This window comes from Pristis pectinata, chromosome 8 (genome assembly GCF_009764475.1).
Source record: "Pristis pectinata isolate sPriPec2 chromosome 8, sPriPec2.1.pri, whole genome shotgun sequence".
In the NCBI taxonomy this organism is placed as follows: Eukaryota; Metazoa; Chordata; class Chondrichthyes; order Rhinopristiformes; family Pristidae; genus Pristis; species Pristis pectinata.
Genome location: NC_067412.1, coordinates 22,037,946 through 22,054,983, shown reverse-complemented (window position 1 = coordinate 22,054,983; position 17,038 = coordinate 22,037,946). Strand labels below are relative to the sequence as shown.

Genomic DNA, 17,038 nt, shown 5'->3' with positions numbered 1-17,038 from the left:
CTTGTTGGCTGTCTAAACAGATTTCAATCCACATTTTTTTTCCCAAAGGTCTTATGTTAAAATCACTGCCAGGGACATATCCTACAAATACATGGAATTGCCAGTTATTGCTAACAATATTGCAAATGATTGTCTGTATAGTAAAATGCACAGGATCCAAGTGCCTTATGATTACTGCAAATAATATACAGTGTATACTTTTTTTAAATAAAGCATGGATTCTTGTGATTATTGGATCTTTTGATCAGAAAATGTCAGTGCAATGGTAATAAATTCATTGTATCTGTCTCACCTGAAAGGACTGTTTCAGTCCCTGAATGGAGGTTATTTACCTGCACCTCCCCTAATATCTTCTGCATTCAGTGTTCCAGGTGTGGCCTCCTCTAAATTGGTGAGACCAAACACAGACGAGGTGACCGTTTCATAGAACACCTGCACTTCATCCGTAACCGCGATCTACCTCTCCCCATTGCCAGTCACTTCAACACCCCCTCCCACACCATAACTGATACATTGGTCCTCGGCCTTCTCCACTTCCAGGAGAAAACCAAACGCAAACTGGAGGAACAGCACCTCATTTTCCATCTAGGGACCTTTACAGCCTAATGGCATAAACATTGAATTCTCCCACTTAAATTCAACCACCACCCCCCCCCCCCCCACCCCACCATGTTTCTTCTTTTCATTTCCTCCCTTTCCTAGCCTCCCTCCCTTTTCTTCTCACCTTTCTATTTCCCATGGGGCTGCCTCCCTCCATATCATTGACCTATCCCCTCGTGGATCTGCTTTCCCCTCTCCTGCATCTGACTATCACCTATCTCTTACCTGTCTATCTCTTACCTGCATCTACATATCACCACCTTGTGCCCACCCCACCTCCTCTCTTTTATCCACCTATCACTGCTGTTTTCCCCCCTTTTATATTGGGCTTCCCTTCTTCCCATCTTCAGTTCTGAAGAAGGGTCCTGACCCAAAACATTGACTGCCTGCTTTTCTCCACAGATGCTGCCTGAACTGCTGAGTTCCTCCAGCATCTTGTTGTTTTTACATAACTTTGCATAGAATGGGTATGGAGGAGAGAGTGGGATTTAAACTGCTAGAAACAGTCAACAGGTCAAAGAGCATTTGTAGAAGGAGAAAAAGAGTTGCCCTTCATGATGAAAACTCCGTGTTATAACTGGGAAAGAGAGAAAACAAGCTGTTTTTAAGTTGCATTGAGGTGACAGATAGGACTAAAATATCTGGACTGAGACCAGGGTTGCTATGGAGATTAAAAATCTAAATGACGTCATCTGGTTGCTTTGTAAATGGAGGCTGTAGAAACACAATATGGTAGGAAATGATGGAAGCTTGAGCACACAAACTAAGGAACATAGAAGTTACAAAATGCAGAGTTGCTCGATATGCCTGGCAGGTCGAGCTGTCCTAATGGAAAGAGCAAAAACTGATTTGGCCAGTTGTGATACAGACAGATGAAGCAAGTTTTCTGAAGTTGTCGAATTCAGTATTGAATGTGGAAGGCTGCAACCTGCCCAGGTGGAGGATGAGATGCTGCCATTATCCTAAAATGTTATATTGTGTGGCTTTTAGAATTTATTAGCAATTAAGGTTTAGCTATTAAGTTTGTTTATGGCAGACAACTCATAGTAGGCTCATCCAGAAGATTAAGATGCATGGGATCCACGGTGACTTGGCTGTTTGGATTCAGAGTTGGCTTGCCCATAGAAGACAGAGGGTGGTGGTTGATGGAACTTATTCTGGCTGGAGGTCCGTGACTAGTGGTGTTCCGCAGAGATCTGTACTGGAAGCTCTGCTATTTGTGATACAGTATATATAAATGACTTGGATGAAAACGTGATTAGGTGGGTTAGTAAGTTCGCAGACAATATAAAATTTGTGGTGTTGTGGATAGTGTAGAAGATTGCCAAAGGATACAGTGGGATATAGATCAGTTGCAGATAAGTGTGGAGAAATGGCAGATGGAGTTTAATCCAGCTAAGTGTGAGATGTCCTTTGGGAGATCAAATATAAAGGGACAGTAAATGGCAGGACCCTTAACAGTGCTGATGTACAGAGAGGGATCTTGGGGTCCATAGCTCCCTGAAAGTGGCTGCACAAGTTGATAGAGGGGTAAATAAAGCATATGGCATGCTTGCCTTTGTTAGTCGAGGGCTCTGAGTTCAAGTGTCAGGAAGTTATGTCGCAGCTTTATAAGGCTCCTGTTAGGCCGCATCTGGAGTATTGCATTCAATTCTGGTCGCCCATTACAGGAAGGATGTGGAAGCTTTGGAGAGCATGCAGAAGAGGTTTATCAGGGTGCTGCCCGGATTAGAGAGCATGTGCTATAAGGAGAGGTTGTACAAACTTGGGTTGTTTTCTCTGGAGCAGAGGCTGACGGGAAATCTGATAACAGTTTATAAGATTGGAAGGCATAGATGGAGTTGACAGCCTGTATCTTTTTCCTGAAGTAGAAATGTCTAATACAAGAGGTCATGCATTTAAGATGAGAGGGGGTAAGTTAAAAGGAGATGTGCGGGGCAAGTTTTATACACAGCGAGTGGTGGGTGCCTGGAATGTGCTGCCAGGGGTGGTAGTGGAGGCAAATACGATAAAGGCATTTAATAGGCATATGAATGTGCAGAGAATGGAGGGAGTGTTTTGCTCCTGAAATAATTTGAGAATTAACATATCCAAAGGCTTTGGGAATGAATCCAGTGTTGGTGGAACCAAGTTTTAAAAGCCTCTTGATTTCTCACAGCATGCTTGGATGTGAAGCTTGGTTAGTTTTTGTGCAAAGGCAATTACAGCAGGTTTAGTACAGGTGTCACAAACTTGTTTGCAAAGGCAAACTCCCCTGTTGTTTTTTAAATTACTCCCGTGTCCTGGTCTTAAAAACTCCTGACCCTGGCCCTCGAATTATTGATCTTCCACATAAGTGAATACTTTGTGAGGTCTTTCCTAAATTTGTCTTCATATGTTGCAAAGGCACACTTAAAAGCATTGTTTTAAGTTTAATTTCCTTTTCTTTGCAACTAAAAATTTATCTACATGAGTGAGTTCCCCTCTGTAGCATATCTTTTCAAGTCTCAAGACCTTTTAGCTATCAAATTATACTTTGTAATTCTCTTATGATAGCAGTGAATCAGCCTCTGTGCTCTCTCTTGAGGCTTGATTGTAAAACCTACTCCAGGGCACCCTGCAGATTTAGTAGGATCTCTGATTTGACAAACTTGGCAGCCTATTTATTTTGCTTTATTGCTGTTTCACATAATTTGAAACTAATGAGATTTGAGTGAATGAAGATCCCCAGAACTCTTTCAACTTTCCCTTTGGCAATTAATATTGCATTTGCAGTACATTCACTTTAGATTTGTGCTTACAAAATGCACTCAACTTATTAATTGATTCCCTGGCTCTTGGTCAAAATTCATCCCTATTAAACGTAACAGTAAAGACTTTTCATTTTTATATTACACCTTTCATGGCCTCAAGACGTCCCTCAGCTCATTGCAGCCAATTTTAATTAGAAATGTATAGAACAGTACAGCACAGGAACATGCCCTTCAGCCCACAATGTTGTGCTGAACCAATTATATTAGTAATAAAATACCCAACGAAACTAATCCCTTCTGCCTACACAATGTCCATAACCTACCATTTCACTCACATTCACGTGCCTACCTAAGAACTGTTTGAGTGCCCCTATCGCATTTGCCTCCACCACCACACCAGGCAGCGCATTCCAGGCACCCACCACTGTGTGTGTGTGTGTGTGTGTGTGTGTGTGTGTGTGTGTGTGTGTATTATGTCATATATACATATAGACACACACATTTTTAAAAAAAAACAACTTGCCCCACACATCTCATTTGAACTTGCCCCTCTCACCTTAAATGCATGCCCTCTGGTACTAGACATTTCAACCCTGGGGAAAAGGTACTGGCTGCCTGCTCTATCTATGCCTCTAGTAATCTTACAGACCTCCATCAGATCTTCCCTCAGCCTCTGCCACTCCAGAGAAAACAACCCAAGTTTGTCCAACCTATCCTCATAGTATATGCCCTCTAATCCAGGCAGCATCTTGGTAAACCTCTTCTGTGCCCTCTCCAAAGCCTCGACATCCTTGCTGTGATGGGGCAACCAGAACTGAATGCAATACTCCAGATGCGGCCTAACTAAAGTTTTATAAAGCTGCAGCATAACTTCCTGACTCTTGAACTCAGTGCCTTGACTAATGAAGGCAAACATGCCATATGCCTTCTTTACCACCCTATCAACCTGTTTAGTGGCTTTCAGGGAGCTATGAACTTGGCCCCCAAGATACCTCTGCTCATCAACACTGTTAAGGGTCTTGCCATTAACAGTGTACTGTCTCTTTACATTTGATCTCCCAAGGTGCAACATTTCAGATTTGGCTGGGTTGAACTCCATCTGCCATTTCTCCACCCATATCTACAACTGATCTATATCCTGCTGTATCCTTTGCCAGTCTTCTACGCTATCCACGTCACCATATCATCTGCAAATTTACTAACCCATCCATGTACATTTTCATCCAGGTCATTTAAATACATCACAAACAGCAGAGGAACCAGTACAGATCTCTGAGGAATGCCACTAGTCACAGACCTCCAGCTAGAATAAGTCCCATCGACCACTACCCTCTGTCTTCTATGGGCAAGCCTGTTCTGAATCCAAATGGCCCATTCACCTTGGATCCCATACACAATCTTCTGGATGTGCCTCCCATGATGGACCTTGTCAACTGCCTTACTAAAACCCATGTAGACAACATCCACAACTTTACGTTCATCAATCACCCTTGTCGCCTCATAAGGCACGACTTGCCCTGCACAGAGCCATGCTGACTATCCCTAATTAGGCTATGGTTTTCCAAATGCTCATAAATCCTATCCCTAAGTATCCTCTCCAGTAACTTCCCAACCACTGACGTGAGACTCACTAGTCTATAGTTACTATGATTATCCGTTTCCCTTCTTGAATAATGGAACAACATTAGCTACTCGCCAGTCCTCCAGGACCTCGCCTGTGGCTAGAGAGGACACTAAGATATTGGTCAAGGCCCCAACAATCTCAGCTCTTGCCTCTCTCAATAACCTGGGGTGTATCCCATCAAGTTCTGGGGACTTATCCACCTTAATGCTCTTTAAGAGACCTGACACTACTTCCTCCTTTATCTTGAAATGCCCTAGCATATTAGCATGCTCCACACTGATCTCCCTATCCTCCATGTCCTCCTTGGTAAATACTGATGCAAAATACCCTTTTAGGACCTCACCTACCTCTTCCACTTCCAAGCGCATGTTCCCTCCTTTATCCATGAGTGATTCTACCCTCTTCCTAGTTATTCTCTTGCTCTTGATGTCTGTATAGAATGCCTTTGGATTCTCCTTAATTCTTACATGCCAAGGACTTTTCATGGCCCCTCCTGGCTTTCCTAATTCCCTTCTGGCTTCTGAGTTCCTTTCTGGCTTCTTTATAATTCTCAAGTGCTCGGTTTGATCCGAGCTTCCTAAGCTTTACATACTTTTCCTTTTTCTTCTTGACTAAATTCACCACGTCTCTCGACATCCAAGGTTCTCTTACCTCGCCACTCTTGTCCTTCCTTTTTACTGGAACATACCTGTCCTGTACTCTGTGCAGTTGGTCTTTAAACACCCTCCACATCGGATGTGGACTTGCTCAAAAACAGCTGTTCCCAAATTAATTCTCCCTAGTTCCTGCCTAATGCTCCCATAATTTGCCCTGACCTAATTTAATACTCTCCCGCAAGGTCCATATTTATCCTTATCTATAGCTATCTTAAAACTTAAGCAGTTGTGGTAACTGTTCTCCCACTGAAAGGTCGGTCACCTGGCCAGGCTCATTACTCAAATCCAGGTCCAGTTTGGCCCCTCCTCTCATTGGACTATCGACAATGATGTAAGAAACCTTCCTGGAGGTACGCAACAAATTATGCCCTGTCTAAACCTCTTAAACTAAGGAGGTCCCAGTTTATATTAGGGAAGTTGAAGTCCCCCATGACAACAACCCTATTAGTTTTATACCTTTCCCTAATCTGCCTGCATATCTGTTCCTCAATGTCCTGTTGGCAACCAGAGGGTCTGTAGTATGATCCCATCAGAGTGATTGCGCCTTTCTTATTTTTGAGTTCTACCCATATAGACTCAGTGGACAAGCCCTCCATTATGTCCCCTCTGAGTGCAGCTGTGATTATTGTCCCTGATCAGTAATGCAACTCCCCCAGGCACACCCCCTCCCCACTTTATCTCCTTCTCTATCTGTTCTAAAACATCTAAACCCTGGAACATTAAGCATCCATTCCTGTCCTTCTGTCAACCAAGTCTCTGTTATAGCCACAACATCATGGTTCCATGTATTGATCCATGCTCTAAGTTTATCACCCTTACCCATAATACTCCTAGCATTCAAATACACACACTTCACACTTCAAACTGTCTGTCCCATTGTGTCTATTACTTTGCTCCTGCCTGTTTTTACTGGCCCTGACATCTATCTTCCTCTCAATCCCTCCACTTTCTGACCCAGTGCTCTGGTTCCCATCCCCCTGCAAAACTAGTTTAAGCCCTCCCAAGTAGCACTAGTGAACCTCCTGGCCATGATATTGGTTCCCCTCCAGTTGAGGTGCAACCCATCCTCCTGATACTTCCTGCCCCAGAAGAGGTTCGAATGATCCAAGAACCTGAAACCCTGTCCTCTGCACCAGTACCTCAGCCACTCAGCATAACACTATTACAGTGCCAGCAACCTGGGTTCAATTTCCTCTCATGTTCCAAAGATGTACAGGTTAGGAAGTTGTGGCATGCTATGTTGGCGCTAGAAGCGTGGTGACATTTGCAGGCTGCCCCCAGCACATTCTCAAGTAACGCAACAAGATGTATTTCACTGTGTGTTTCAATGTACATGTGACTAATAAATAAATATCTTTTCATTCATCTGTTCTATCATCCTCTTCCTGCCCTGACTAGCATGGGACACTGGGAGTAATCCAGAGATTACTAGCTTGGAGGTCCTGCTCTTCAGCTTCTTTCCTATCTCCCTATACTCACTACACAGGACCTCTGGCTGCTCACCCTCCCCCTTGAGAATATTCTGCAGTCGCTCTGAAACATCCTCAGCCCTAGCACCTGGGAAGCAACACTATCCTGGTGTCTCTTTTGCGGCCACAGAATCTCCTGTCTGTCTCCCTAACTATCGAGTCTCCTATCACTATTGCTCAGCCTGACTTTACCCTTGCCGAGCCGCAGAGCCGGCCGGTGCCACTCATTTGGTGGCAGCTGCTGCTGCTGTGCCCTGATAGGTCATTCCCCCAGCAGTATCCAAAGGGATATTCTTGTTGCTGAGGGGTATGGCCACAGAGGAACCCTGCACAGACTGCTTACTCCCCCTTCCTTCTCCTGGTGGTCACCCATCTATCTGAAGCCTATACCCTGGGTGTGGCCACCTCGGTAAAAGTCTCATCTATGAAGTTTTCAGCTTCCCGGATGGTCCTGAGTACATCCAATTCCAGCTCCATTTCCTTAATCTGGTCAGTTAGGAGCTGCAGCTGGGTGCACTTCCTGCAGATGTAGTTATTAGGGAGACTGAGATTCCCTGATATCCTACATCTTACAGGAGGAGCATTCCACTGCCTTAACTGCAATCCTGCCTATACTGAATCAAGGACTAAGGATTTACAGACAACAAAATAAAGACTTTGCCTGTGCCTTCTTGCTGAAACCTTTCTTTTTACAGAGCTGCTCGCACTCCCCCACCTAGGTCATGTACTCAGCCTCTTCTCGCCAAAGCCTCAGTTCCCCACTCTAACGCTGAACCATTACAACAATGGCCACTCCACCTTACGCTAGCTTTTTATTGACTGGTGCTAATTAGCCAGTTATTGCTAAAAATATGCAAGTGTGCCTCTTCAAGGTTCCTGCTCACTGAAAATGAACACCAAGCACAGAGACTCACCCCTTTTGAAAAATCCTGCCTCTCATTCCAAGTCCCGGCTCCCACTCACTGAAAATGAAATATAGTCACTGTTGTAATGTAGGAAATGTGACAACCAATTTGTGCCTAACAAGTTACTGTAAACATTAATGGGATTATGACCAGATAATTTTCTAATGATGCTGATTGAAGAGTAAGTGCTGACCAGTTATACTGGGAATAATTCCTCTTCCTTGTGTGCCCGCATGAGAAAAGACAGGCAGGGGCAAGTGCAACTGGGGTGAGATATTGCAGGGAAGGTGGAGAAAGTGTGGTTTAGTGGTGGGTGCAGTGGGGGCAAGAGGTGGAGAGTTGGAAAACAGGGACGCACACCAAAGCTGTTCTTGTGTGCAGAAATGTGTTTAATACCCTCCAACAATCTGATTCAAAATCCTGCTCATGCGACTACAAAAAACAGACTATATTTAATGTCCCATCTGAAAGACAGCATCTCATAATGTACAATGCTGGTGTGTTCATTCAGATGCTTTTTATTAACTTAATTCCCTCATGTGAGATTTCAATTTTGAGGTGGAGTTTATACTTGAGCATTAATAAACATATTAAAATAAACTGAGCCAGTGATGATTTCCACATGAAAGGTAAAAGGGGAAAATATTTTAAGTACAATTATGCAATTAATTTGTTCCACTTAAGTTCACTTGACCTGTTAGAATGGCTACAATAAAATTTCACACACCCACCCTCAAGGAAATTACAATCACAGAATATCCACATAAAGATAATGTAATGATATATACTAAGGTCAATCTAACTACTATTTTAAGATACACCAGAAACAGACAGTAAAAAGCTTTAAACAATTTTAATTAAACTGATTTCTTTTAAATTGATTAGGTTCCATTTGGATCGAATAAATACAATTCTAACTAACTTCAGAGTTAACAAAACGCAGGGACCTTGGTGGGGGGGGGGGGGGACCATAACTGGAGCAAACCGATTTGCAATGTTGGAAGAGGAATTATGATGAGATGGGGCAGGGGTGTGGGAAGATATTGAGGCTTTAATCTACAGGTGTATGCCCTGCCCTACTATAATAATTTTACAACATAACTGCTCTTTTCTTTGCTGCCTTAAAGCAATGGGCAAAAAAGTGGCAGATGGAATACAGTGTAGGGAAGTATGGCCATGCACTTTGATAGAAGAAATAAAGGTGTGGACTATTTTCTAAATGGGGAGAGAATTCAGAAATTGAAGGTGCAAAAGGACTTGGGCATCCTAGTGCAGGATTCCCTAAAGGCTAACTTGCAGGTTGAGTCAGTAGTAAGGAAGGCAAATACAATATTAGCATTCATTTCAAGAGGACTAGAATATAAAGCAAGGATGTAATGCTGAAGCTTTATAAGGTGTTGGTCAGACCACATTTGGAGTATTGTGAGCAGTTTTGGGCCCATATCTAAGGAAGGATGTGGTGGTGTTGGAGAGGTTTACGAGAATGATCCTGGCAATGAAAGGGTTAATGTGTAAGGAGCATTTGGTGTACTCACTGGCGTTTAGAAGGATGAGGGTGGCTCTCATTGAAACCTACCGAATATTGAAAGGCCTGGATAGAGTGGACGTGGAGAGGATGTTTCCAGTAGTGGGAGAGTTTAGGACCACTATATTCTAAGAGTTTTATTCTGAGAGTCTCCAAATAAAAAGACATCCCTTTGGAACAGACATGAGGAGGAATTTCTTAGCCAGAGGGTGGTGAATCTGGAATTCATTGCCACAGACAGTTATGGAGGCCAAGTCATTGGGTATATTTAAAGCAGAGGTTGATAGGTTCTTGATTAGTAAGGACATCAAAGGTTACAGGGAGAAGGCAGGAGAATGGGGTTGAGAGGGTAAAATAAATCAGCCATGATTGAATGGCAGCAAAGACTCGATGGGCCGAATGGCCAAATTCTGCTCCTATGCCTTATGATTACAGTTCATTGTTTAGAATAAAAAAGCAGGAATAAGGATGAAATAAAAACAGAAAATGTATGAAGGGTCTTTGATCTGAAATATTAATTTTCTCTACAGATGCTTCCTGACCTGCTGAGTGTTTCCAGCATTTTCAGTTTTTATTTCCGATGTCCAGCATCTATAGTTGTTTAATTTTCAAGGATTAAAGATGAAATGGAAATGTTTTAAAATATTTCTAATAATACTATACAATTGTGGAATGTATATGACCACACAATCTTCCAATGTCTCAGTTGCTTCTCTATCAGAAGTTCAAGTTTCCAATATTAATCCAAACAGTTGAGCTCAAAAATCTAAGCTAACTGTCCTGTTCAGATGGAAGCAAGTGCTTGACTATCAGAGATGCAGTTTTTTGAAGGAGATGTTAACGTGGGGGAAGCTGTTAAGTATTGCATAGTAGTATTAACGACTCTGTATTTATCCCTGGTTTACAAGCTAGTCTTTGAAACAAATCTTGAAAAAAATGGATTGTATAACTATTGCATTACTGTTTGCTGTGGGAATATTGGCTCTTGGTTTCTTATTACAAGACTTAAAAAGCATTATGTTGGCTGCAAAGTGCTTTTGGAAATCCTGAGATTGTGAAGTGTGCTATATAAATGCAAGCTTTCCTTTATGCTGTGCGATAGGAAATACATCACATTGCAGGTATTGGATGTGTGCAGTGCTCATGAAATTCATTAATATGTTTGAAATTCATTGATATAACTTGGCACAAAAAGAAGTAGGGGAAGTAGAGCTAGCAGGTTTCCATATAATGAAGATAATGTAGCGGTTGCTACCGCGAAATAAAACAAGACGCTAGTCGGAGGATTGTCGAACAGAAGTGGTTTATTTTCCCGCCTTGAGCGGGCCCTTTAAGGGAGACTGTTCCCGCCCAAAGCAACCGGCAATGACGTAAGTACTACGTCATCAAGACTTTCCCGCGCACGGGTTCTCCCCGTCGCTCAGGAAAGAAGAGGCCCGCCGCCATCTTGGGCCTCGTCGCTCCGACGCCGCGCGACCCGACTGCCGAGCCAGTTCGCCCGACTAAACGGTGAGTCGCCACAATAACATGTTTTACCGCAAGGGCTGGTAAACTGCTATTGATAAGGTTAATATAAACACTGGAGGCACAACTGGAAGGGAGAAAGTGAGCAGAAATTCAAAGTATAAGCAAATAATATTTAGCAAGATGTTTTGAACAGGCTGCATCTCAGTCAGTAGGAACAGGGAGACCAGAATAATTTTCTTTGTATTTCCTGTACTACAGAAATGGATTCCGTTGTTGAATATCTGAAGGAGTAAAGAACATACAGGCAAATAGTTGTCTCTATTTTATTTTAGAAAAAGACAAATTTGACCAAGTGCAGATCTGGTAGCTTAACATTGAGAACATCTATGGAAAAGTAGCCTTCATTTTCCACTTGATATTGTAGCTGACATTTGCTTTTATTTTGAGCTCCCATCAGTTTTAAAATAATGCCAAATCCATTCTGATGATCTGGCGTACATGATTTAGAAATATGAGGAAATTTAGAAAAAATTACTCCCTTTCTATAGTTCTTGACTTTGAGGAGATTGCACGTGGGTGAACATCCACTTGATTTACAAAAGGGACAGGTTCCCAGAAAATGTTTCATTGAATGGAAATTTCATAAATTGAAAAAGCTGGGTTAAGTGCATCTGTGGGTACTATGGTACTGTATTCCTATGCATGGAGAATGGGATACTATTCATGATAGCAAAAAGTAACCACGTAAATCAAAGACGCATAGCCCAAAGTTCAGAAGTCAAGGAATTACTGTAAACAGTTCAATTAAATTGGAATCTAATTAATATTAAGATGAAAGCCACAAGAATTTGAGTTAGAGATGTACTAAAATTGTAAATTTGGTACAGTCACTACATCTGCATTTTCAGACTGTTGGAGTTTTGAGTAAAAGCTTAAATTGTTACTGCCAAAAATCAATACCTGAATACTGCATAGGCCAAATTTGTAAAAACTAGGACACCACAGTAGATTTAAATCAACTAAGCAATGATGCAGACTAGTGTCTGTTGGCTCTTTTGCTATTTACAGTGTACATAAACAATATATTTCATGACATCAGTAACTACTTAATTTTTACATTTGAGGAAAGCAACTTGAAAGCAACAAAGATAATTAGGATATAAAGCAGGGTGGATTTCACAAATGAGTTGATTCCTGTTGAATAATGAGAGAATGGACAGTAACAGTGATTTTTATGTTGTAAGTAATGTGCTATTGCTTCTGGTTAGAAATTGGGATTTTCACTCTGCCTGATTTTTTTCTTTTATAAACCCACATGTTAACCAATTAAGTTATGAGGAGCTGCATTCTATGACAGATGTGTCCATAGCCAGGCAAGTCTTTTCCCAGAACCTTTAATAATAATCCTTTCACACTTCTCAATCAGAATGGTTATCATTTTGGCATGGTTGATAAAATGTCTGTAACTCTGGTTTGGTCAAATACTTTTAGAAATTGTTCCCCATGTAGCGGTTGCTACCGCGGAATAAAACAAGACTCTACTCAGAGGATTGCCAAACAGAACTGGTTTATTTTCCCGCCTTGCGCGGGCCCTTTAAGGGAGAATGTTGACTCCCAAAACAACCGGCAACGACGTAAGTCCTACGTCATCAGGACTTTCCCGCGCGCGGGTTCTCCCCGTCGCTCGGAAAGACGATGCCCGCCGCCATCTTGGGCCTCGTCGCTCCGACGCCGCGCGACCCAACTGCCGAGCCGGTTCGCCCGACTAGACGGTGAGTCGCCACACAACCCCCCCCCCCCCCCCAGAACCGGCGAGACAGTCCCCAAGGTCCGTGGGCTGTGCCAGCTGCCGCTTAGGGGGGCGGCCTCTGCGTCGCGGCGTGGCAACCTCGACAGGCTGTTGCAGATCCAAATGGGCCAGTTTGAGGCGGTCCGCCGTGAAAACCTGTTCCCTGCCTGCAATGTCCAAAATAAAAGTGGATCCGTTATTCCGTATGACTCGGAACGGTCCCGCGTATGGTCGTTGCAATGGCGCCCGAGGTGTGCCCCTGCGAACGAAAACAAACTTACAGTCCCGTAGTTCCTTGGGCTGGCAGGATGGGGCTTGACCGTGCCGTGAGGTGGGAATCGGGGCCAAGGCGCCAAGCTTCTCGCACAGTCTTTGTAGGACTGCTGGGGGTTGTTCCCCTTGGTCCCGAAGGGCAGGTATGAAATCCCCGGGGACAACTAGTGGTGCCTCGTATACAAGCTCAGCTGACGAAGTGCGGAGGTCTTCTTTGGGGGCAGTGCGTATGCCGAGCAGGACCCAAGGCAGCTCGTCAACCCAGTTAGGACCCTTCAGGCGGGCCATCAAGGCCGAAATTGCGGAGGCGGGAATACAGCTGGCGGAGGTGGGAAAGGTGTTCCTGGCGGTTATGGCTGGCGATCAGTATGTCGTCTAAGTAAATGAACACGAAGTCCAGGTCTCGGCCTACCGCGTCCATCAGCCGCTGGAAGGTCTGCGCGGCGCTCTTAAGGCCGAACGGCATCCGAAGGAATTCGAACAGGCCGAATGGGGTGATAATCGCAGTTTTGGGGACGTCATCCGGATGGACCGGGATTTGGTGGTATCCCCTAACGAGGTCCACTTTGGAAAAGATGCGGGCCCCGTGTAAGTTCGCTGCGAAGTCCTGGATGTGAGGGATGGGATAGCGGTCCGGGGTGGTGGCGTCATTCAGCCTGCGGTAGTCGCCGCAGGGCCTCCACTCTCCGGTGGCTTTGGGGACCATGTGCAGGGGGGAGGCCCAGGGGCTGTCTGACCTGCGAACAATCCCCAGCTCCTCCATGTGATGGAACTCTTCCTTTGCCAGGCGGAGCTTGTCTGGAGGTAATCGTCGTGCTCGGGCATGAAGGGGTGGCCCTGTGGTAATGATGTGGTGTCGTACCCCGTGTGTGGGCCTAGAATTTGTAAACGAAGGTGCCAAAATCGATGGGAATTCGGCTAGGAGCTTGGCGAAATCGTCGCCAGAAAGGGAAATGGAGTCCAGGCACGGGGCTGGTGGGCTGACTTCTCCCAGGGGATAGGTCCGGAGAGTGCTAGAGTGGACTAACCGCTTCCTTCGCAGGTCGACTAACAGGTTGTGGGCCCGAAGGAAATTGGCTCCTAGGAGTGGTCGGGCGACGGTGGCAAGGGTAAAGGTCCAGGTAAAACGGCTGCCGCCAAAGTGTAATTGAAGCGTACGGGTGCCGAAAGACCGTATCGTTGTACCGTTGGCGGCATTGAGTAGAGGACCTGGTGGCCTGTCACAAGTGTCGCGGCCTGTCGGGGGCAAAATACTGACCTCCGCTCCAGTATCAACGAGGAAACGCCGTCCAGATTTCTTGTCCTGAACGAAGAGGAGGCCCTGTCGGCGGCCAGCCGCCGTAGCCATCAGCGGCGGCTGGCCCTGGCATTTCCCTGAAACTTGCAGGGTGGGCGGCATCGACGGGCCTCCGCACCCCACCTCTGATGGTAGAAGCACAGCTGGTCACCCGTGTCATCGTCTGCGTTCCTGGGGCGTGGCTGCTCGGTTGCTGGGGCCGGGCGAGGCGGGCGTTAGGCTCGCGGCCTGGTGATTTGACTGACGGACGAACCGCTCTCGCGCTTGGCCCTCCACAGGACATCTGCCCGGGCGGCCACCTCACGGGGGTTGCTGAAGTCGGCGTCAGCTAACAACAAGTGGATGTCATCGGGGAGCTGTTCGAGGAAGGCCTGTTCCAACATCAGGCATGGCTTGTGTCCCTCGGCCAATGCCAGCATCTCATTCATTAGGGCGGATGGGGATCTGTCCCCCAGGCCATCCAGATGAAGCAGGCGGGCGGCGCGCTCACGACGGGAGAGGCCGAAGGTCCGGATCAAAAGGTCTTTGAAAGCCAGGTACTTATCTTCCTCCGGAGGCGACTGGATGAAGTCTCCAACCTGGGCGGCTGTCTCCTGGTCCAGAGAGCTAACCACATGGTAGTACTTCGTGGAGTCAGAGGTGATCTGCCGAAGGTGGAATTGCGCTTCGGCCTGGTCAAACCAGACGCTGGGCCAAAGTGTCCAAAAGGTGGGCAGCTTGAGGGCCACTGCGTTGGCTGCTGCGCTGTCGTCCATTTTGCGGGTCCAAAAGCCGTTTGGACCGTCGGGGTCACCAATGTAGCGGTTGCTACCGCGGAATAAAACAAAACTCTACTCGGAGGATTGCCAAACAGAACTGGTTTATTTTCCCGCCTTGCGCGGGCCCTTTAAGGGAGAACGTTCACGCCCAAAACAACCAGCAACGATGTAAGTCCTACGTCATCAGGACTTTCCCGCGCGCGGGTTCTCCCCATCGCTCGGAAAGACGAGGCCCGCCGCCATCTTGGGCCTCGTCGCTCCGACGCCGCGCGACCCGACTGCCGAGCCGGTTCGCCCGACTAGACGGTGAGTCGCCACACCCAAAAATTAAGGGAGTGGTTATGTAAAGAAACCTCACTGGTTCAATGGCATTCATATGATGGGTTCCTTAATTGCTCTAAATCTGTGGTAAGCACGAGATTTACAAGTACAGAAAACTCCTATCTTCCGGAACCCTTGGAATTTGGTGCTGGACTGGCAGATTTTCTGGACAATTGGATATTACTCAACTAATTCCTCAACCCACTTTTAATTCACTTTTATTTATAAGATGTCACACAATAGTGTAATGAATTTTTCAGTGAACCACTTGTGTTTAAAAGGATTGCAGGAACAGGGCACTGGTGAGTTTAAAAGAAATATGGGAAATGGGATCCCGTTAAATCATTTTCCCTCTTTTTTATTCTGAGGAATAAGGTTTTCTGTTTTACCTGTTATTTAGTGAAAATATTTATATCTGCTTGTTAGTCTCTTTTTAAATAAAGTTTATTTCTTTGAAATTAGAAATTAAATGAAGCAAACCTTGCATATGTGCGTATTTGGTTAAATTTAATAAAATTAGCAAAACCATACATTTTTCCAATGTTTTTCATAAACAACTTATTTAACATGCCATGACAACTCGCAGTGCATAGCTGGAAAGGATGCTTAAAAGGCTTATTCATTTTCCATATTGTTTCAATGGAGGCATTGTTAAGGTGAACATTTCTGTGTGATCCTGTTTCCAGTTTTATTGTTGTCTGAAAGAAGACAGCAGCAGGTTGATTGAGTCTTCCACTGAATGTCATTGACCTGTTTATTTTTGTAATGTGGAATCTGCTCCTAAGTTTTTAGTTAGCATAGTTGTTTGGGCCACGAAGATGTGTGGTACAAAATAGCAGTGAAATCTCACTGCTGATAAGCATGAAAAATCACCCATGTTATGCCTGATTATATAAGGACTCCCTATTAAGAATGATGTTTGTTTTCTGTGCAGAGCTGTCAGCCGGGATTCTAAGTAAACCTTCAGAAACCTAAGATGGCTTCCACTCTCCTCTCTCGGCAACTAACTTGCATATTGCAACAGAATCTGAAGTTTTCTCTGCCCCGTGAGTATTCTCTCCAAGAAATTATGTGAAATGTACAAATTGTTATCCTCTTTTATGATCCGTTCAGTCTCTACATGCAGATGCTTGCTTTATTGCCGTGAGGGCTCTCTTGGCCATTCATTCTTCCAGGGTATGATGCTTCATTGTTAATTATAGAGCTGGGAAACTATACAAAAAGACATTAGGAAGAAATCAGGGCATAAAATCAATTCCTTAAGGGCAAGTGCTTGGTTTCTTTTGCCTTTTGCAGGTTGCTAAGCAGCAGAAGTAGATAGAGGCCCTGTCACCTTACTCTATTCACTAAAAAGCATCTTAGAATGGCAAAATATCAAGGAACAAATACACAGATCTGCAATTGGCTCCTATATATATCATTTAACACCCAAACTTAAGATCACTTATTTTATATCTTGAGTAAAAGCCAAGTGCTCAAGATATTCAGTCATTGGTTCTGAAGTTTATTGTGTCTTTAAGAAAGCTCAAATTTTGTAGTACATTGTAATTATGTAGCACCTTCATGAGGTGCCTCACCAAAGTGACTCACTAGAATGCCTTACTAAAACAGACACTGAGCCA

General features: G+C 44.6%; 1 protein-coding gene across 1 annotated transcript in view; it reads left to right on the top strand.

The window, feature by feature from the left end:
• abat (4-aminobutyrate aminotransferase) overlaps nucleotides 1–17,038 on the top strand; it is a 141,451-nt gene that overhangs the window by 27,424 nt on the left and 96,989 nt on the right. The window contains exon 2 of the mRNA XM_052021901.1: nucleotides 16,351–16,462. Coding sequence (XP_051877861.1) covers nucleotides 16,393–16,462 — 70 coding nt within the window. The 5' untranslated portion in view covers nucleotides 16,351–16,392. The remainder of the gene's footprint in view (nucleotides 1–16,350; nucleotides 16,463–17,038) is intronic.